Source organism: Lacerta agilis, chromosome 8 (genome assembly GCF_009819535.1).
Source record: "Lacerta agilis isolate rLacAgi1 chromosome 8, rLacAgi1.pri, whole genome shotgun sequence".
Lineage (NCBI taxonomy): Eukaryota > Metazoa > Chordata > Lepidosauria > Squamata > Lacertidae > Lacerta > Lacerta agilis.
In genome coordinates, this window is record NC_046319.1 from 70,293,957 (window position 1) to 70,314,850 (window position 20,894).

Below are 20,894 nucleotides of genomic sequence, written 5' to 3' on the forward strand. Positions count from 1 at the left end.
TCAAGTCATCTCAAGGCCTCAATATGAGGGCAGGGTGAAGCCTTGCAGATGACCAATTACAGTGGATTTCCCCAGTCTGTGGTCACTCCAGATGTTGTCAAGCTCCAGCTTCCACCAGCTTTAGCCAGCGCAGCCAACAAGCCAGGGTTGATGATGGTGAGAGGTGGTGGTCCAGCAACACATGGAGGGCGACCCAGACGGCGGCTGTTTGGCGTCATTTGTAGTTGCAAGGATGAAGACAGGGCAGCATGTATGTGTGTGCGGAAATTCCACGCAAAGAAAAGATATATTCCGCAACCTGCATGTATTATCAGGCTAAGCAGGTGGATGGATAGTCTCACTGTAGTTTTTATTTGATTTTAAGGATTTATAGGCTACTCTTTAGCTGAAAAAGACACGAACAAATAAATCAAAGTTCTGCGCAAAGAAAACCTGGATCCTACAACCAGCATAAATTATGAAAATAAGCAAATTTATTTATGTATGAATGAATGCATAGATTTTGTGTGTGTGTGTGTGTGTGTGTGTGTGTGTGTGTTTTCAAGAATTTATATGCCACTCTTCAATTGAAAAGTACCCTACTAATAAATAAAAAAGAAAAAGCTGGGGAATTTTTTTTGGGGGGGGTGGTGGTTTCTAAGTCATGAGGTTAATTAGGAATGGATCTGTCAGTTTCTGTTTCTCATTTTTCCAAGCCAAAGCACAGCAGTTCGCATTTCTCTTTCAATCCTCATGAAAATCCTGTGACAATTTAGTGCAAATTTCTCTGCATAAACACTTCTTTTTGGCATTTTGACTAACATACAACTTCCCTGCAAGCAATTTCCCCTGATGCAATTTTGTACACCAATAATATATATCTTATACATGCTTTCCCTAATGCATGCATTTCTGTAACATGCTGTTTGGCTGGAGCAGTGCATCACAAAATTTGAGGCAGTGCGAATTTTGAAGGCCAGCTGTGTTTCAGTTCACATGTTGATCCGAGAAGTGTGAGGGAAGTAACTTCTCATTAAAATGCAAACAAAAATGGAATCCACCCCCCCCCCCATCACTAAATGTAGTGCACACAGTTTGCAAAATCTCTCTTGCCTCTGCTTTGAAGCAGTGGGCCAAAATTATACTGTTAGGTTATGCAGACCATTTCCAATCTTTACTATGCCCATCCTCTGGCTTAAGAACTTCAGAGGAATCTGCAGGATCAGGTCCTATCTAGTCTAGCACCCTGTTCTCGCAGTGGCCACCCTCAAGCCAGACCTGAGTGCTCTCCCCTCCTATGATTTCCACTGACTGGTATTCAGAAACATTTCTGCCTGCCTCTGACTGTGGGGGCAGATTGTAGCCAACCACAAATTAATAACCTGCTTTGCCCAATACTTAAAAAAAGGTAAGGACCCCTGACAGTTAAGTCCAGTCGCAAACGAATCCGGGGTTGCGGCGCTCATCTCGCTTTACAGGCCAAGGGAGCTGGCATTTGTCCGCAGACAGTTTTTCCGGGTCATGCATGGCCAGCATGACTAAGCCGCTTCTGGCGCAACGGAACACCGAAACCAGAGCAGCGCATGGAAATGCCGTTCACCTTCCCACCAGAGCGGTACCTATTTATCTACTGGCACTTTTTGGCATGCTTTTGAACTTCTAGGTTGGCAGGAGCAGGGACCAAGCAACTGGAGCTCACCCCATCGCGGCGATTCAAACCGCTGACCTTCTGATCGGCAAGCCCAAGAGGCTCTGTGGTTTAGACCACAGCGCCACCGTGTCCCTTCCCCAATATTTAGGGACCCTCAAAGTCCTCCGAAGCAGAAATCCTGCCATATCCAGGTCCTCCGACCACTTCTCTGCCCTGGTATATTTTGCATCACAGTGGTGAATGGGACATTGCAACAAGTTACCTGTGGTAAATATTTGACTAGAGCCACTCCTTGGTAACTATTAACAAGCAAAGGCACGGTGCAGAGAAATAAGCTTGCACATCGCTTTCCCTCGTGTTTGATGTTGCAAACGTTTGGCTGTCCGGCTTTGCCTAACAGGTAAGGACCTCCGTTGTGCATGCTAGATTCTGGGATGGAAAGGTAGGTTACCGAGTAGACATCCATTTCCATTTCCATTTTTTATGGTTTTAAACTTCTTTCCTGTTGTTGCTTTTCTACCGTTTTGAAAAGAATTTTAACTGCTTGCATGGTGTAACTGGAAATCGCCTTGAGACATGTACGTATGCGGCAGTGTGAAATTAATTGATTAAAATAAAGGTTAGGCTGGGAATGTAGAAAATTTGGGAACCGCTGCCTGATGGGATGTGCCTCACATTAGTCCTTCAGATGGACTGAGCAATGCAATCTGCTGACCACAAGAAGAACACGAGGGCTTTGAGGCTGAGCTTAGCTTCTCCTTCGCCGCCCCCTACTTAAATCCGAAATTTACTTCTTCATTTTTGAGGGCGTGATTTGTCTGTTGGCCTGCCTGCCTGCCTCTCGGGCACACACAAACTGCTGTGTCAGCTACCAAGGAATGTACAGTTTGCTAAGCAGCTATTTTCCCTGACACAACTTTTATCGTTTTATGATTATTATTAATCAATCCTCTGGCACTTTTTGTGTCCCAACGTGCTTTGTAATTCTTATCTTGTTTATCCTTCCAATAACCCCCTGAGGTAGTTAAGCTGGAGAGATACAGGCCAGTCAAGGTCATCCAATGAGCTCCCCGGATGAAAAGGGATTTGAGCCAGAGGCGACTGAAGCCCAGATGGCAGCAATTTCCTCTCTCCACACCACCCCCTCGCCCTGCCGACCCCGCTGTTGTTTGTGGTGCTAGATTACAGAGGACGCTTCTTTTTGACAGCCCCCTCCATATCCCTTTAATGGCTGTGTGCCGTTCAACAGGTGCCTCTTATCCACAGGCTTGGTTCACGTCCGCACCATACATCTAAATTACTCTTAAAAATATATATTCTGGCAACTGTAGTTTAAGGGTGCTGGGAATTGTAGCTCTGCGAGAGGTAAACTACAGCTCCTGGGACTCTTTGGGAGGAAACGGCTTTTATGTACTGTATGCAGCAAAGATGCAGTGGTGTTTGTGTGGGATGGGACTGCCCGCCTCTCAAACAACTATTACAGGTCAGGATTCCTTTCTGGGCAACTTTCTGGGGGCCGGAGGGCCAGTGAGTTAGGGCCAGAGGCAAAATCAGACAGATCAATCAATTCATGTAGTGTAAACAAGCTAGATGATACACCCCCTCTACTCACCAGCCAAGCAAAAAAGCAAGAGGCTTATAATCAGAGTTCAGGGAAACATTTCAGCCACACTCAAGGGATGTGTGGAGCAGGGGCAGTGAGGGGGTGTGGCCTAGTGAGAGGGGCATGGCTTGCAAAGAGTTTGGAGGGCCAGGTAGAGAGGTTGGGGTGGTGGTGGGGCGCAATCAGACCCCAAGTCTGAGGTTCACCACCCGTGGGGTACACCAATACAGCCTCTGTTGCGGGAGGAAGGAAAGCAAGAACGGCAAAATACCTCTAACGGCTAGCAAGTAGGGACATCTCCTTCTGCATGTACCTGTACCCAGAAGAGAAGCTGCAAGGAATATTCGGTGTTATGTTGGAAGGGGATGCCAGGAAACCGGGACTTATGTTCACATGTGGTGGTGGGGTGTAAATATGTATGGGGGGGAGGTGTTTAAGGAGATAACAGAAATCACTGGGTTAAAGCTGACCGAAAGTCCAGAGGTAGCATTATTATCAATTTACAATGGGGTAGAAGGTTCACAGGCTAGGAAGGACTTGCTCACCAATTTATTGACAGTTGCAAATATTATAACTGGGAAGTGGAAGAGGCAAGGCGAATATAAAATGGAAGAATGGTATAAAGAAGAAGAAGAAGAAGAAGAAGAAGAAGAAGAAGAAGAAGAAGAAGAAGAAGAAGAAGAAGAATTTGGATTTGATATCCTGCTTTTCACTACCCGAAGGAGTCTCAAAGCAGCTAACATCCTCCTTTTCCTTCCTCCCCCACAACAAACACTCTGTGAGGTGAGTGGGGCTGAGAGACTTCAGAGAAGTGTGACTAGCCCAAGGTCACCCAGTAGCTGCATGTGGAGGAGCGGAGACACGAACCCAGTTCACCAGATTACGAGTCTACCACTCTTAACCACTACACCACTACACCACAGGTAGGTAGCCGTGTTGGTCTGCCACAGTCGAAACAAAAGAAAAAAGAAAAAAATTCCTTCCAGTAGCACCTTAGAGACCAACTAAGTTTGTTGTTGGTATGAGCTTTCGTGTGCATGCACACTTCTTCAAATATGGTATAAAGAGGTATGGGATATTGCTACTAATGATAAATTAACATGTGCTATTAAGGTAAGACAGGGAATATGCAGGAGAAATGATTCTGAGGAGATACAGAAAGTGTTTGTAGAATGTGTACTGTTAAAACAGAAAGGGGTCAAACCATCGCAAGAGGTGCTGAAATTTTGGGAGATTGGAATGGTCTCAGGGGTGGGGTGCACATTTTTATTCTTATTTATTTATGATTATTACTTTGTCAAAATAAAATTAAAACGAAATAAAGAAGTGAAGCTGAATGATGAAAGTGCTTTTTCATGCAGTGCATGGTGAAAGTATGGAACTCACTGTCACAGGAAGTAATGATGGGCACCAACTTGGATGGCTCTGAAAGGGGATTAGACAATTTCAGGGATGACAAAGCTATTAATAGCTAGTAGCCAGAATGGCTGTGCTCTCCCTTGACTGTCAGAGACAACGTGCCTCTGAATACCAGTTGCTGCAAACTGCAGGTACGTAGAGCCACTGTTGTGCTGAGGTTCCGCTTGCAAGTTTCCCATGGGCACCTGGCTGGCCCCTGCAAGGAGAGGATGCTAGACCAGAGGGGCCATTAGTCCTTTCCCAGACGCGTAGCTAGCCGCTGGGCTGCCGGGGGCGGCAAGCCAAGTGGCACCCATGGGGGCGGGGCGTCGCTCCATGCGCATGATGTCATGACGCATGCACACGGAACGACACCCCGCCCCTCTCCCGCTGCGCTCCGTGAGCGGAGCTGTCCCGGGGAAAGGAGAGGGGCCTGCCCCTGTCCTTTCCCCCCGGGCTCCGCTCCCTGAGCACAGTGGGCAGGGAGCGGAGCGGCGAAAAAAGCCGCTGAAAGGGGGAAAGCCCCCTCTTTCAGCAGCTTTTTCGCCACTGGCTGGAGGCGGGCCGTGCGCTGCTGCTCCCGGGTGACGGAGGGAGCGGCGGCGCATGGGAGTGGTGGGAGGGGCCGCCGCTTGTCACCCCACGTGTCGCCGTTCGTTCCGTTGCCCCGGAACTGCTGCTCCCTCGGCGACAGAGTGAGCGGCGGTGCGTGGGGGTGACAAGCAGCAGCCCCTCCCGCCACTCCCCACTCCCCACCGGTCACCCTGTCCGTGCAGCGCTGCTGCTCCCGGGGTGACGGAGGGAGCGGCGGCGCGTGGGAGTGGCGGGAGGACCCCCCGCTTGTCACCCCAACCCGCCGCTTGTCACCCTGTCACTGGGGGCGTACCGCCCCTACCGCCCCTCCCCAGCGACGCCCCTGCCCTTTCCAAAAGGATTCTCCATCTTCTCTTATGCCCTATTGTGTTCAGTGGGGTTCATTTTTCTGAACTGGAGCAAGGTAAAAGATGGCAGCCCTAGAAGAGTACAAGGCATGACCAGGGCCGTCTTTGGCAGATGTGGCGCCAAAGTGCAAATATCCAGCCAGGGCCCCCAAATTACCACGGATAGCGTTGGGGTGGCCGTAGCTGCGCACTGCCAGCCATCCGGGGGGGGGGGCACAACTCTCCCCCATGCTGCTGCGGGAGAGCGATCCTCACAGAGGCTTGGGAGTGAAGTTGCACCTCTCCCAAGCCTTTGCAGGAGGAGAGCGCAGCTTCCCTCCCAAGCCTCCTCGGGAGGAGAGCAATCCCCGCAGAAGCTTGGGAGGGAAGCTGCACGCCTGCCAGCCTTATGGTTGGTGGGGCACAGCTGGCGGTCGTGCAGGGAAAGGGGAGGCTGCTGGCAAAGCTGCACAGCTCCCCCACTTGCTGGGGTGCCCCTGAGAGGCTGACACCCTGGCGCGACGCACCACTAAGCCCTATGGGAAAGAAGGCTCTGGGTATGACCTCAACTCGCTAATTTACAATAGATTCATATCACATTCTACACCCTCGCTGAACCTCTGGGCTTGATCAGCAACCAGTACCCTTTATCGCTGACTCTGCCCAAATGAAAGGTCGAGTTCATAGCTTCCATTATCTGTACCTATCTTTGAGAAATGAGGCGATAAAGGAGAGCTATTTCCTGTTGCATTAACAGGTTGCGGCCCTTTCCCCAACTTGAGAAGTAGCTGCTTATCTGGCTGCTGAAGAACTGTATCAGAGCCTAAAATGATTTTCCCTGGTCCCTGCTAACCCACCGGCATTTTAATCCAAACATAGTAGTAAGGAAGAGAGCTGTTTTCAAAGATGAGAGACGAGGAGATTCTACACTGTAATGCAAATTTTCCAGCTGTGTAAATTTGTTGCAGCAAAAGCACAATGGAAGGCCCTTTCAGATGACCTGTTTTATGGAGTAGCCATCCTGATTTGCTTGCATGAAGGTTACGTGAAGGTTAAATTACCTCTGGTGTTTATTGAGCATCCGTTCCGGTTTCTTTGCAGGTGGGTCGCATTGGCCCTGCATTCCTCCTGATCTGCTTGAAAGGAATTTATTTATACATCTTCCCACTCATCATTCATTCATCCCAACTTTTTAAAGTGCAATTCCCCATTCGTCCTCCATTGCTGCACCTTGGCGCCAATCTCCCCCTCTGCAATTTTGCCTCCATCTTCCTTGCCCTCTGCTTTACGGCTGCCTCTATCCTGCCACGCTTTCCTCTCTGTCAGTTTATCCTCCAGGCACCCTCGTTTCCCCTCTTCCTTGAAACAGGAATGGGAAGCTGTAGTCCTCCAGAAGTCACTGAGCTGCAACTCCCTCCCCCCTGGCTTGTGATGGCCATGCTGGCTGGGGTTGGGGCGAGTTGCAGTCCTACAGCATCTGCAGGGCCACAGATTCCTCATCCCCATCTTGGAAGAATATGCTTTCTGGCTTTAGTCACAGCTGATGCAAGGACACTATCAGTGGAGGGGGTTGGTGTTCCATGATGTTGCAATGCAAACCCTCCAGTAGGTGGCAGCACAACACGTTTGGGTGTGCTGCAAATGTGTCATTCATATGGAGGCAGCAACAACTTTGCGTTTGAGCCAGTTGTTGTTGCTGTTGTTCAGTCGTTCAGTCGTGTCCGACTCTTTGTGACCCCATGGACCAGAGCACGCCAGGCACCCCTATCCTCCACTGCCTCCCGCAGTTTGAGCCTGTAGGTGGAAGCAAAAAGGCTCTGGCAGCAAACAGAGACAAATCAGCCAACCTCTCACCCCATAGCTCCTTCTGGCCTTTGCAGCTTTGGCCAAGCACCAGCAGGACGCTAGTTGCTGCTGCAGCTCACAAACCTCCCTTCCTAGTACTGTAGTGATTTCCATCAGAGTGGACAGGGTCACCTCGTAGCTCAGTGGTGGAACATCTGCTTTGCATGCAGGAGGTCTGGGGTTCAATCCCTAGCATCTCCAGATAGGGTTGGGAGAGAACCCTGCCTGAAATCCTGGAGAGCTGCTGTCCGTCTGTGCAGACAGTGCTGAGCTAGATGGACCAACCGTCTGCCTCAAAGCAACTGTGCCAATTGCAATAACCTCCAGCAATTACATATGTGGAAATGCACAGAATCGGGACGAACAAACATCATCTAGTCGAACCCCCTGCAATGCAGAGTCTCGTCATTCTTCTTCCCAATGTTGTTTGAGCAGCTGGTGCCTTTGCAGAAGTGCTGGCTTTACGTATAAGCTAAACAAGCTATAGCTTAGGGCAGTGTTTTTCAACCACTGTTCCGTGGCACACTAGTGTGCCGCGAGATGTTGCCTGGTGTGCCGTGGGAAAAATTGTGTTTATTTGATTCCTATTCAAGAGAATTACTTTACATATAGTCAATATAGGCACAGAGTTAATTTTTTTAACATTTTCTAATGGTGGTGTGCCTCGTGATTTTTTTCATGAAACAAGTGTGCCTTTGCCCAAAAAAGGTTGAAAAACACTGGCTTAGGGCCCCACTCTCTTGGGGGGGGGGCAAAAAAATTAAAGGAAAACAACCTGGATGTACTGGTACATTTTCAAAATATAAGATAAAAAACAAAACCTACGTACAGCAACAGTGTTTTGTGTTGTGTACGCTCCTATGGTGCAAGTAATGGGCCCCGCCTGCTTGCCTGCTGCCTGAAGTATCACTGGTTTCCTCATTTCTATATAGAGGGTGCCTACATTCTGCATGTGCAAATGGTTTAGATACCTATTAGGTCCATAAATTACCATATGTCATACCTGTATATTCAACACAAAAAACACTGACAATTTGTTGTTCACAAAGGACAGCTGGACATATAAAGGGCCCCATTACCTTCAGTAGCTATGGGCCTCTCAAACCTAAATCCGGCCCTGCTTTGCAGTTATGCTCAAGACAGCAGTGGTTGTCTCTCTAGCTGTACACTCAAGCAGTGGCATAGTTCTTAATCCAGCTGTGGCTTATGCCAACAAAATCATACTCTGTAGCCTACACAGGTAACGTTCTCAAACAGCAGTAAAGCTGGACCTCAGAGGTTAAGCAAACTGAGTCGCAGTTTGGACACGACAAACACAGGGGTGGAGGAACCTGTGGGCTTCCAGATGATGGCACCAAGGATGAGAATGATGCGAGGTTTATTTCAAAACATCTGGAGCAGGGCACTGGGTTGGGGGAAGACTGGCTTAGAGCCTGCACATGTTGCTGGACTCCAACTCCCAGCAGCCAGCGTGGCCAATGGTCAAGGATGATGGGAGTTGTAGTCCAAAAACATCAGGTGGACTGTCACAGCACCCCATCTTTTGCCACAGAAGCACAGTAATTCACTGCTGAAGGCATTGCTGGGGTTAAACTGTTTGTCTCTGAGAACGTTAAGAGTGAGCTGGCCTGGAGTTGCCCATCTGAGATAAGTTCACGTATATGCGTGTTTAGACATGTAGGCAGATATATAAAAGTTCTTTCTTTCCCTCCATTTATATTTCATTAAGTTTCAGCTTTTTTAACATATACAATCAAAACACAATTTCGTCTTTCCTCTTATTTTTGTTGACTTCCCAACCCGTTTCCCATGGATTTGTTGTTTCTCCCCTTCGGCTACACCCTATCTATTAAATAATAACTACAGTATTATAAACCTAATAACTTCTGTTGCTCATAGTTCAAATCCTGCTCGTGAGTTCATCATACTATAGTATTTCTGAAAAAAGGTGTCCATTCTTCCATTAAAACACTCACCACTGGGTGATCTTAATTTTGCTGTTGATTTTTTGCCAGTTCTGCAGAGTCCATAATCCATTCTTCTTTGGTAGGAACTTCTTCTTTCCATGTCTGCACATAAAAAAATCTGCTGTTGTTACATACATTAACATTTGGGGGGGGGCGATTTCTGCCCCCTATAATCAGGGAACACTCTTCCAACCAAGCAACAAAATGGTATTGGCCTACTGCCCTCCTGTTCACCCTCTTCTTTCCCTCCCTGCAGATGGCTGCTCCCTTGGATTGCACTCGGCTCATCCAGGAGCACCGGGAACTTCTCCTGCGCTGGGTGGAGCCCAACCCAGCTCCTCTGCTCCGCCTACTCCATGACAGCGGGCTCTTAACGCAGCCAGAGTACTTTTCCCTGCTGGAGACCAACCCCAAGAGCAACCAAGTCATTGCGCTTCTGGACAGGGTCTGCAGCAAGCCGGAGAAGAGCCGGAAGTTCTTGGACGTGCTATGGGAATTGCAGGAGGCCTACTGTCCTGAGCTCCAGCACTGGCTGGAAAAGAGCTGTCCGGAGAAAGGAAAAGGGGGACCTTCTCCAAGTCAGCCAGGCATGGCAGTGATGCAACTAGCCTCTAGGGCAGAAGTGGGGGGGGGAAGGAAGGGCCACATTCCTTTCTTGGCAAGCTTCTGGTGGCCACATTCCAATGGTGGATGGGGCCAGGTGTAAATGAATGCCGAGCAACATACACAAATATTTGCCTCTGTATAGTTTGCTAGTTTCCCCACTCCACACACAGGCATCCTGGTTCGTAGACCTGCCGGCGGGCATCTGCTCTCGCTCTGCTTTGCCTTCACAATCCTCTTTCCTGTTTCAATCTAGAGCCTCCTCCCAAAACTCCCAAAAGAGCTTTGCTGAAATTCTGGAATTCGAAGAAATACAAGCTCCCAGCAGTGCCTGCAGGCAAGTCAACCCTCCCACCTTGCTCCATAGGAGGGCTTGCTTCTGTGTATATCTTTGTATCTTTGAGCGGACGGTGGGGCAGTGGGGCTCATTGGCGTCCAGCAGGTTGCTTTGCCGCTGCTTACCAGGTGGCAGAGGGGGAGGGACAAGACCGCTGTGCGGTCAGTATGATGTAAATGTATCGGCAAAGCCAATCTGGCATTCCCACTGGTGCATCTGCGCATAGCATGGACCTTGCCGCCATCTTGCTTTATGCTCCTTTACTTCCTTGTAAGCAGCAATGTTTCAACCAGGAGGTCAGCTGAGCATCATCGCCCCACCAAGCTGCCCACTGGGGCTGGCGCCCCACCTTTTTTTGGCCACAATTTCAAAGCTGGTTATCTTTAACATGTGTAAAAGGTTCGATGCCATGGAGGGTCAACATAAGAACAGTTTCTGTTGTCCGATAGGTTGCTGGTTAATAGCCCTAGGTGGGTAGTTGATGCCTCTTAAGGAGAACTAGCATTTGGGATAGGGATAGCCCATGGAATGCCCCACAAATGTTGTTGGGACTACAACTCCCATTGCCCCCCAGTCAATGTGGCTTATGATCAGGGATGATGGGAGCTGTAGTCCTGACCATCTGGAAGGCACCACATTGGCTACCCCTGGTTTGAGAGACAGTTGGTCCGCCTCTCTAAGCATTTTGGAGTGGGAAAACCATCAGAGGACGATGGAGTTGGCAAATTCCCGCCCCTGTTAGAGGGAGGGGGCTGATGTAAGAGACGTGTGTGTGTGTGTGTGTGTATTTGGAGTGTGAGTTGAGGTGAGAGAGAATATCATGAAGGTTGAAGAAATGGTGTGGGTTGCAGGCCGGGGTATCTCTCTCTCTCTCTCTCTCTCTCTCTCTCTCTCTCTCTCTCTCTCTCTCTCTGGATCTGGTGTGAGGAAGCCTACCTGTTGCTTAACAGGAGTATGCATTGCTTGCCTTTCCTGATGCTCTACTGAAATGAGCATTGCAAAATGCATATTGTTCCAGCTCTTCAGTAGGGATCTTAAGGCGGCAGCAATTTTCATTCTGACCTGCCTTTGTCACAATCTGTGCTGTTTCCTTTCTGCTTCAGTTTGGTTTCTGCCAAAGACAATGTTATCTGTTGGCTATCTGCAGTTTACCGTAATTTATGTGCTTATTTATGTTAAGTTACAAATTTATCATAATTAATGATGTAACTATTCCCACAATGTTCACTTCAGTGCAAAGGAGACACCACTGTAATGAGGGGGGAGCCTCCCCAATTGCATATCATTTGCAGGCTGAAAACAACAATAGTGAATGCCGGCATATTAAAAGGCGTGTCGGATTTACATGCCTGGATAGCTCTGCTTAGACAAAGTTAGCAGCAGGTTCCAAAAATAGTACAGTGAAGACGCCTGCCTATTATCAATGGGCAAGGAGTTCCAAAGTGTAGTTACTGCTACATGGAAGGATCAATTCCTTGCATGTGTGGGATGAACATTATGTGGCACTTGTAACGATACTCAGATCTATTGACAGTATGGGGAAAGGGGCTGAACTGGGAGAAATGGTTCCAGTTTTATGTGCTCTTGGAAATGATTGCAGAAAGAGTGAAAGAGCAGTGCATCAGTCAGCTGGTTTGTGTTGCTTTGTGACAGGCAGGGCTGGCGCAAGTTTGGGACCTGCCCTAACGTTAGGCAGAGTGAGATGATTGCCTCAGGCAGCAAGTGATGGGAGCTAGGGAACAGTGGCTAAGAGCTGGACACCAGGCTGCCTGCGTCCCCAATTCTCCCCTGCTGCCCTCAGGAGGACACTGTCCAGTCCCCAGTGTCAAAATAAGATTTCCCTGCCACTTCAATTAGCTTCTGTATGAGAAATGTGGGAGCCATCTTGTCCTTTGCCTCAGGCAGCAAAATCTCTTGGGCTTGGAGGTCTCTGCAGGGCGCCTGTTTCCTGTGCATTAAATGCTCTCTTGTTGTGGCAGATAAGGAAAATAGCAACGACCTGACGTTTCGAAGAGCCCTGAGCCGACAACTCAAAGGTAACAACGGAGGAGGAGGAGAAACAGCAATGAAAGGATGTGCAAGCAGAATCCAAGACAAAGAGAGGCTTCAGTGCAGAAGAGGGTGGGGAATTGTTTTCAGACTGAGGGCCACATTCCTATGTGGACAACCTTTTGGGGGGCCAGAGGCCAAACTGGGCTGGGCAACAGATGCAACTCATAACTTCGCACGGCAGGTTACAGTCCAGCCTTACAGAGATCAGAGATTTATCCGCTCAGCTCCATGCCTTTCCATCCTCTGTCCAGGCAAGCAAGAGGCATTGGCATTCTCACACTTGATTAAGCAGTATCTAAATCTTGTTAAATAAGTAGCATAATATAATTAATACATATATGAATGCTAAGGAAGGCAGCGAGGATAAAGATGGATTGCTCAGCACATGAATCTTGCAGCTGCCAAGGAAACTTTAGCTGCAAGTTTCCTGCACTGAGCAGGGGTCCCTTCCAGCTTTAAAAATTCTATGTTTTTATGGCCACATTCATCTAAAGCAGTATCACACCACTTTAAACTTCCCCCAAGGAATCCTCGGAAGTCTAGTTTGTTCAAGGGTGCCGAGAGTTGTTAGGAGACTGCTATCGCCCTCCCAGAGCTACAACTCCCACTGTGGTTTAACAGTCAACCCTTCTTCCCAGGGAACTCTGGGAATCATAGCTCCGGGAGTGGGGAATAGGGGTCTCCCTCAGCACCCTTAGCGAACTACAGTTCCCAGGAGTCTTTAACTGTATGGTGCCTAGGATTCCGACACAGACGTCTGACTCAAAGCAATCCTGCCCATTGCAACAACCTCTGCATCTCCAGTAAAGATCCCCAAAGTAATACGTCTGTGAAAATGCATCCAAAAGATGTGGATGTGGGTCTAGAGAGATGTTTGTTCAAACGGGAGCTGCAAGCTCAAGGGATGGATCTCCTTGCCCTACAATAGTCAGCCCTGCACGTTCCATCAGGATTATCTGCCGTACTTTTCTGGGTCTCCTCCTTACCTTTTGCTCCAACTGCTACCCTCCTGCCAGCTGCTTTGCAGAACCACCGCCGCTCCCTGCTGACCCGCACAGAGAAGCTTTGCACCAACGTGGATGACACTGAATCCTGTGGCCACATCGAGATCCGCTACACTGACCTGCTGCTGTCTGACAGCCCTTGCTCCGCTTCTAGCAGCCACGACTACTTGCACCTGGCCTCTCGCCGTGCCCGCCTCTACTCCCTCCACGCCCCACGCCGCCTGGCTCTGAGCCAGCTTTTCTCGCCGCTCCCTGAGGAGAGCTCCCCACCTCGCCGGGTGATGCTGAGCGGGGCTGCCGGTATCGGCAAGAGCGTCGCGGCCCAGAAAATTGTTCACGACTGGGCGTTGGGCGCGGCCTTCCAAAAGGCCCTTTGCATGCTAGACTTCTCCTTCCGGGAGCTCAGCCTCATCAGGACACCCCAGAGCCTTGAGGACCTGATCCACAGCAAGCATGTCCACCTGAGCGGGGTTCTCCCCGAGCTGCTAGATCGGCCTGGGGAACTTCTGGTGATTTTAGATGGCCTGGATGAGTTCCGGCACTCCCTCGAGAGCAAGAACCCCTGTTTCCAATCGGACCAGCCGGCTCACATCAAAGATCTGGTGCACGGCCTCCTCTATGGGACTTTGCTACCCGAGGCCACCATTGTGGTCACATCGAGGCCTTCTGCCGCCCTTCCAGAAGACCTCTTTGACCGCCATGTCATTATCCTTGGCTTCCAAGAGCAGCAGGTAAAGGACTACTTCTTCCGCTTCTTCCGTAACCCGGCACGAGCTGCAGATGTGCTTGGTTACATATCTGCCCACGAGGGCTTAGCCAGCCTCAGCTTCATTCCCCTCTACTGCTTCATTCTCTGCACAGCGCTGGGGGAATTCTTCCCAGGGACAGGGGTGATGGAGGCCTCCCCACCGAGCACCATCACCGAGGTCTACCGCCAGTATTTGAGCACCATCCTCCGGCTGCGGCGAGCAGGGGGAGCCGGCGGCGCCTTGGAAAAAGCCAAAGACTTGGTGCTGCAGCTTGGCAAGCTGGCCTACGCTGGTCTGCTGAGGGGGAAGGTTGTCTTCTACGCAGACGAGCTGCGGGGTTTCGGCTTTGACCCGGAGAACCTGCCTGGCACTTTCTTGAACCGGATCTTCTTCAAGGAGAAAGACGAGGTCTACGGCTTCTTCCACTTGACCATACAGGAGTTCTTAGCTGCGTTGTACTCGGTGGCTATCTTGGACCCCAGTACTGAGGAGTTAACTTCCTGCCTGGATCTCTGGTGGGATGGAGAAGCTCCAGAAGGTGGGCAGGCCGAGAGACTTCTGCCCCCACCAAATGGACGTGCTGCGGCTGGACTTCTTAGCTACACTAGGGAGTTCCTGAGCGGAGGCCAACAGTGGGACAACCTGCAGATGTTCTCCAGGTTCTTCATGGGCCTCTTGAGCTCCAGGATGCAGGGGAAGCTGGAGAGCTTGGCTGAGGGCCTAACAGGGGACCCCCTTGTGCCTTTGGCAGAGTGGCTGGGGAAGAAAGCTCAGTACGAATCCGACCGGAAGCTGCTCTCCTTGCTGCATTGCCTGGCAGAGCTCCACCAGGACTGGGTGACGCAGAAGGTGGCTTCCAACCTGGATGAAGTGGATCTGTTCAAGGTGACCTTGAACCCAGCTGACTGTGCAGCCCTGGCCTATGTCCTGGGCTGCTCGGAGCATAAGAAGCTACGGAACCTCAACTTGAGCTACAGTAACATGGGCATCGGGGGTCTGAGGCGACTCCGGGGGCTTCTCCATCGGTGTGAGACTCTCCAGTGAGTACCTGGTTGGCAGTGTCCTAGGCCTTAGCCATATGCCATGGGCAGTGGCTGCAGGATGCCAGCATCCTATTCCCTGCTATGAATAGGGAATAGGGTCAGGCATTCAGGTCAGGCATCCAGTGCAAACTTGCATCATTTTAATTGTAATGTCTCTCCCAGGAATTCTCGGAATTATAGTTTGGCAAGGGTACTGTGAATAGCCTGTAAGAGACCCCGAGGCCAAGCCACAAAACTTCAACACCCACAGTGCTCTGTATGCAGAGGGAATAATGGTAATAACTAATAATAATCATATACATATATATATGCAACCCATCTGCCTGGGTTGCCCTGGCCACTCTGCGTGGCTCCTAACAAAAAAATTAATAAAAACAGAATACAACATCAAATACTAAGAACTTCCCTGGCTTGCCTCCAAATGTCTTTTAAAAATCCATTTTAAGTCTGCAACATACATATGCCCTCAGTGTTTAAAGGAGCAGGAACAGATTTGGATGTGATTGAATTTAGTTATTTAGATAATTTCCATGAAACGTGTGCAAACTCAAAGCAGTTTACAAGAGGAGGAAAACAGTAAAGTTAGTCTGTGCTACGTATTCAGACCTCTTTGGGGTGTTAGGGGAGGGGTAGTACTTCTGGTGGGGGACAAGTCATGCTCCTTATGGGATAGTTTGTCCACCTTTGGTCTGTACCGTGTGCTCAGCTCTCACCTGCAATCTCCTGTTTTCCAGGTTGCGGTACTGTTCTCTGGACTGTGAGGCAGCAGCCATAGAAGCTGAAATACTCAGGTCCCCAAGGTGCCAGGTGAAACGACTTCTGTGAGTCACCTTGAATGTCCTTCTGTGTATGTGTGTGATGTAACCTACAGAAGTCTTGACATCACTCCCACCAGTGACACAATTACCGTATTTTTCTGTGTATAAGACGCCCCCAGGTATAAGATGACCCCTATTTTGGGAGACTCAAATTTAAGAAAATGGGGGCAGATGGCACAGAGTTGTTTAGCTTTTTCTGCGGAGGATTGACCAGAGTTGTCGCAAAATCCGCCTCTCGTCTGTCCCATCATCGGCAGAAGCTGCCAATCACCCGCCCAATTGCCACAGCATCAGCGAATCAACACCAGCCATTGATGCAACCAATAACATGCACAATAACACGCAGAAGCAATCAATCAAAGAAACAAACGTCCAGCCTATGCACTATCTATGTATAAGAAGGCCTCCACTTTTTACCATAGTTTGTAAAAAAAAAATCTAGTCTTATACACAGAAAAGTACGGTACTGCTATTAATAATAATAATAATAATAATAATAATAATAATAATAATAATTACTTAGGTGCTTTTTTAAAAAGTGAAAATCTGGACACAAACAAATTGTTGACCCTCTTTTTTTAAAAAAAAATCCCAAAGCTGCTTTTTGGGGGTGAATTATCCCAAGTTGTTGAGCTTTTTTCGGGGGGGGGGGACCACACAAAATGTCTGGGACGTATGGAAACTCTACTTAAGAACAATAATGCATCACACTGAAGGAAGGCCACAGATAATTAAAAGCCAAAGACCTGGTGGGAAATAAATGATTTTGCCTGGTACCTAAAGATAAGTAACGATGGTGCCTGGTGAGCTTTCCTTGGGAGAGCGTTCCTCAAACAGGGAGCCACCACTGAAAAGGCCCATTGTAGTGTTGCCACCCCCTGGACCTCCCATGGAGGAAGCACATGAAGAAGGGCCTCGGTTCACAATTACAGGGTCAGTTCATATGGGATGAGGTGGTCCTTGATTTATGGTCATATCCACATCATGCATTTAAAGGACATGGCCTTCCCCAAAGAGTCCTGGAAAGCGTAGTTTGTTTAAGGTGCTGGGAATTGCAGCTAAGTGAGGAGTAAGCTACAGTTCCCAGCATTCTTTGCAGAAAGCTGTGTGCTTCCAATGTATAGCAAGGGTTTCTTCTGTATCTCTTATCATTGTGGTTCTAGTTTGTAGAATCCTATGTCCGTCCATAAATTCAGACAGCTCACCTGCAGCATGTGGCTTGGTTTATTTGCTCGAGTTCCCCAAAGAACTAACGCTTTAGTTCTCTAAAGCTCTTTGCTTTTGTATAATGTCCCTGCCTCCTCCTTTAACTGGGAGTTCAGACCTCGTAGCCAGTTTCAGCTCTATGGAAGTAAAATCCTAATTCCCAGGAAGGGTGTGTTTTTGCTTTATTCATTCTGATAGGATAATCTGGAACTGGGGATTTCCTATACAGGAATTTGCAATGTGTTAGTTTGAATTCCACTGATTACGGGAGTTCCTCTTTGCTTTAAATTAAACTACTCTCTCCCCCCACCCCAACCCCAATTTCTTAAGGTTTTGTGGGAACTGCCTGGGCTCTGAAGGGGTGAGGGGTTTATGGGATGCCCTCCAGGAGAACACTACCCTCGAAGAGCTCTATCTGGATATCACAGGAATCACAGATAGCGGCTTGGATAATATTATGGATTCCTTGCTAGCCAACAGAACGCTCAGGCTCTTGACGTAAGTATGCTCTGATGAGATTGCATTATAATATTTTGCAAACTTCTGGAAATGAAATCACAAGCCGCCTACCAGAATAGAATTTTGGCAGGAGGTATAATTGATTAGAGGTGATCACATTTTTGCAAAAATCCCAACACAGAGGAAATACATTGCATTGCTATGCAAGAGAAATAAGGAATAATATTGTATACATCTAGGAATTTTTACACACACACACACACACACACAACCAGATAATACCTTCATGAATTTCTATAATTTTTATTTTATTTTCTATGAGCTTAAAGCTGAAATAAAATCAATTGATTCGATTTATTTTCTTAATCCAACAAGTGTTGCAGTTTCTATAGTGTGTTTTGCAGAATATGTAATCATGAGTATAGTTTTTTCCCTCCCCAAAAAATAAATATTTAAAGTGTGCATGCATAGATATACTTATCAGATTTGGTTTTCCTTTCCACTGTATTTGTAAATAAAATAACCATATAATTTTAAAGGTGGGGAATGAATTTCCTCAGTTGAGCTGCAGTGAGGAGGAAGGGAAAGCCATTAATTCAGAGGTGGGTGGGACACTTGTGGCCTTCCAGATGTTTGCTGGACTACGACTCAAATAATCCCTGACCATTGGCCATGCTTCCTGGGGGTTTGGATGGGAGTCGAGCTGTTGGAAGTGAAACAGCAGGGATCATTCAGTTTGGAGCTAAGGGTTAATTCTGTTAAAGTCAACTATCCAAGAAGGAGACTGGTGGAGGTGTTGCTTTAGCAACCAGTCAGAATGGCATGACCTTTGCTGAGGTAGTACATATTCTGGCTGTGTAGTTCTGAGGAAGTGCTCCCCTTGTGTGTTTCGCCCTGAAACCCCCCTCACTTGTTTCTTGAGCATGTGTGTGTGTGAGAGAGAGAGAGAGCAGGCGCGGAGGAAGCCTCCTCGCTACCCGGGGCGGCGAATGGAGGCACCCCCTGGAGGTGAGGCGTTGTGACGTCATGACGCAATGTCAGGACGGAGTGCGCATGCGCGAAATTCGGCGCAAGCGCGCTCCACCGCTGGGCCGCTGCTTCTCCTTGCAAGCTGCTGAGCGATCGGCGGCTCATGGGGCTGCTGAGCGCGAGCGGCGGGCATAAGGCCGTGCTGCTTTTCGCATGCAGCAGCACCACGAGCCGCTGGCAGCCCCATAGTGGCGCTGGCAGGCAGGCCCCGAACAAGCCGTGGAGCGAGGCAGCCGGACAGGTTTGCGAGCAGGCTGCAGGGCGAGGCTGCCTCGCTCTGCGGCTTGCTTGGGGCCCGCCGGCGGGGTGGGACGGGGCTGGCCCAAGTATCACCCCCCTCCCCTGGAACACGGGGCACCCCGCCCCCTACGCCCCGCCCTCACTACGCCAGAGAGAGAGAGAGAGAGAGAGAGAGAGAGAAAGAAAGTATGCTCTCCTATTACAAGGTCTTTTGTCTATCATGGGTTGCACTAAATTAGTTGTTAGGAGACCCCAATGCCCTCACACAGCTACTATTCCCAGAGTTCCCTAGGAAGAAGGATTGGTTGTTTATCTATTCTGGGAATTGTAGCTCTGTGGGAGGAAAGGGGGCTCCTAACAACTCTCAGCTCCCTCAACAAACTACAGTTCCCATGATTCTTTGGTGCAGGGGGGAGTTGTGACTGTTTAAAGCGGTATCATAATGCATTCAATGTATAGTGTGCATGTGGCCTAGCTTAGCTTGGACCCAACCCCATGTCTATCCACATTCCCCCCCCCCCCCACAGTGTACCTTTATAACACCTGTCTTCTTTTCTCAGCATTGTGGGGAACCGCTTAAGCAAAGCCGGGAGAGAAGTCCTCTCCGAGTTGAGTCGCAGGAAGCCGGAGCTTAAGATCATAAGCAGTTTCCTGTCCGACATGGGGCTGCTGCAGGCATATCTGGACTGGGTGGAAGAGATCAAAGCGGACCAGGAACAGATGGAGTCAGTCAAGAATGCTGATGCCTTGCGCTCTGTCCTGGAAGTTCTGGAGGAAACAGAAGATTCGGGAGCCAGCCAGGAAGCTCGGGAAAGAGCTGAGCTACTGAAGAAACAGATCACTGTCCTCCTGGGGGAGGAGAAAGCAAAAGAAAATGGGACCCCATGATGTCTACTTTGCTTCACCTGTCCTGCAAATTGAGGCATCTACTGGGAGGCCAAAGGACACCATCTCAGCGGGTGTATTCTGCAATATGTTGTGGATGCAATATTAGGGCATTAGTGGTAGATTTGTACTGGAGCGTCCGGACATCATTCTGCCTCAGTCGTTGTTCTGCGATGCCTCCTCAGTGTTACCGTGTTCTTGGTCTATAGCGCAACATCCCCCCGGGGTTGTTAGGTGTGAAAAGTTACTGAACTTCCAACAAGGAGCTACTACAGGACGTGTAAGCGATTAGAAATGGGAGCCCTGAAATGTTTGCAGGTGCAAACAGTCCTGAGATCAGGATCATGTCTTAGGTGCCCCAACATTAGCATAAATCCTTGTGGGTGCCTTCGTCTGCCCTACCTGCAACAGAACATGTCTCTCCCGTATCTACAGCCACAGCAGGCGCTGAAGTTCTCCAACGGTTTGACTTCACCCCTGAAGGCACAATCTTTCTTTGTCTCCCGGAGACAGATGGATGATGCCAACTGAGCATCTGTGGACGCACAATATAAAGGACCTCTGGATGGGCACCTCAGCCTACCCACAGCTTTTTCTGCATGGCAAATCTCCCTACCCTACTCAGCCCCTCGGACACAGAAAGCTGTCTTTATACTAGATCAATTTATTCGTTTGTGTTCTGTGCTAGCAGCTGCTCTAGGGAAGTTGTCTCTCGCATCACCACAAACTGCAGAGCAGGAGGACACATCCGGGTCCCTGCGGTCAGAGAGGGGACCAAGGGCCACTGGGAGCCTGCACCCACTGCCTCTCAGGAATAACATTTAAGGCAAGGGGTAGACCTCATTGGTCCTATTGATCAACTGGAGAAGGAGCAGCTGCGAAAAGGAGCTTGCTTCCTGAGAAAACACTGCAGAAGCAAAGGCGGAAGGACAATGTGACCCCATCCTTCAGCCCAAGCAGGGGCTGGGAGCTTCTTTCACCCTGAGAACCACATCCCCTTCTGATCAACCACCCAAGAGTCACAGGGCAGTGGTGGGTGGAGCCAGGGGCAAAAGTGGGTGGAGCAACACATGTAAATTCTACCTTTGTATAGTAGGTGAGCTAAT

At 49.1% G+C, this 20,894-nt stretch overlaps 1 protein-coding gene across 1 annotated transcript; it reads left to right on the top strand.

The window, feature by feature from the left end:
* The first annotated feature begins 9,580 nt into the window (after window positions 1–9,580).
* Window positions 9,581–19,894, top strand: LOC117052003 (NACHT, LRR and PYD domains-containing protein 12-like). Its single transcript, XM_033158730.1, has 7 exons — window positions 9,581–9,950; window positions 10,223–10,303; window positions 12,283–12,339; window positions 13,372–15,148; window positions 15,886–15,972; window positions 17,506–17,673; window positions 19,464–19,894. Exons 1-7 carry the CDS (start codon window positions 9,620–9,622, stop codon window positions 19,789–19,791), a joined length of 2,829 nt encoding a protein of 942 aa, XP_033014621.1. The 5' UTR covers window positions 9,581–9,619; the 3' UTR covers window positions 19,792–19,894.
* The last annotated feature ends 1,000 nt before the right edge of the window (window positions 19,895–20,894 follow it).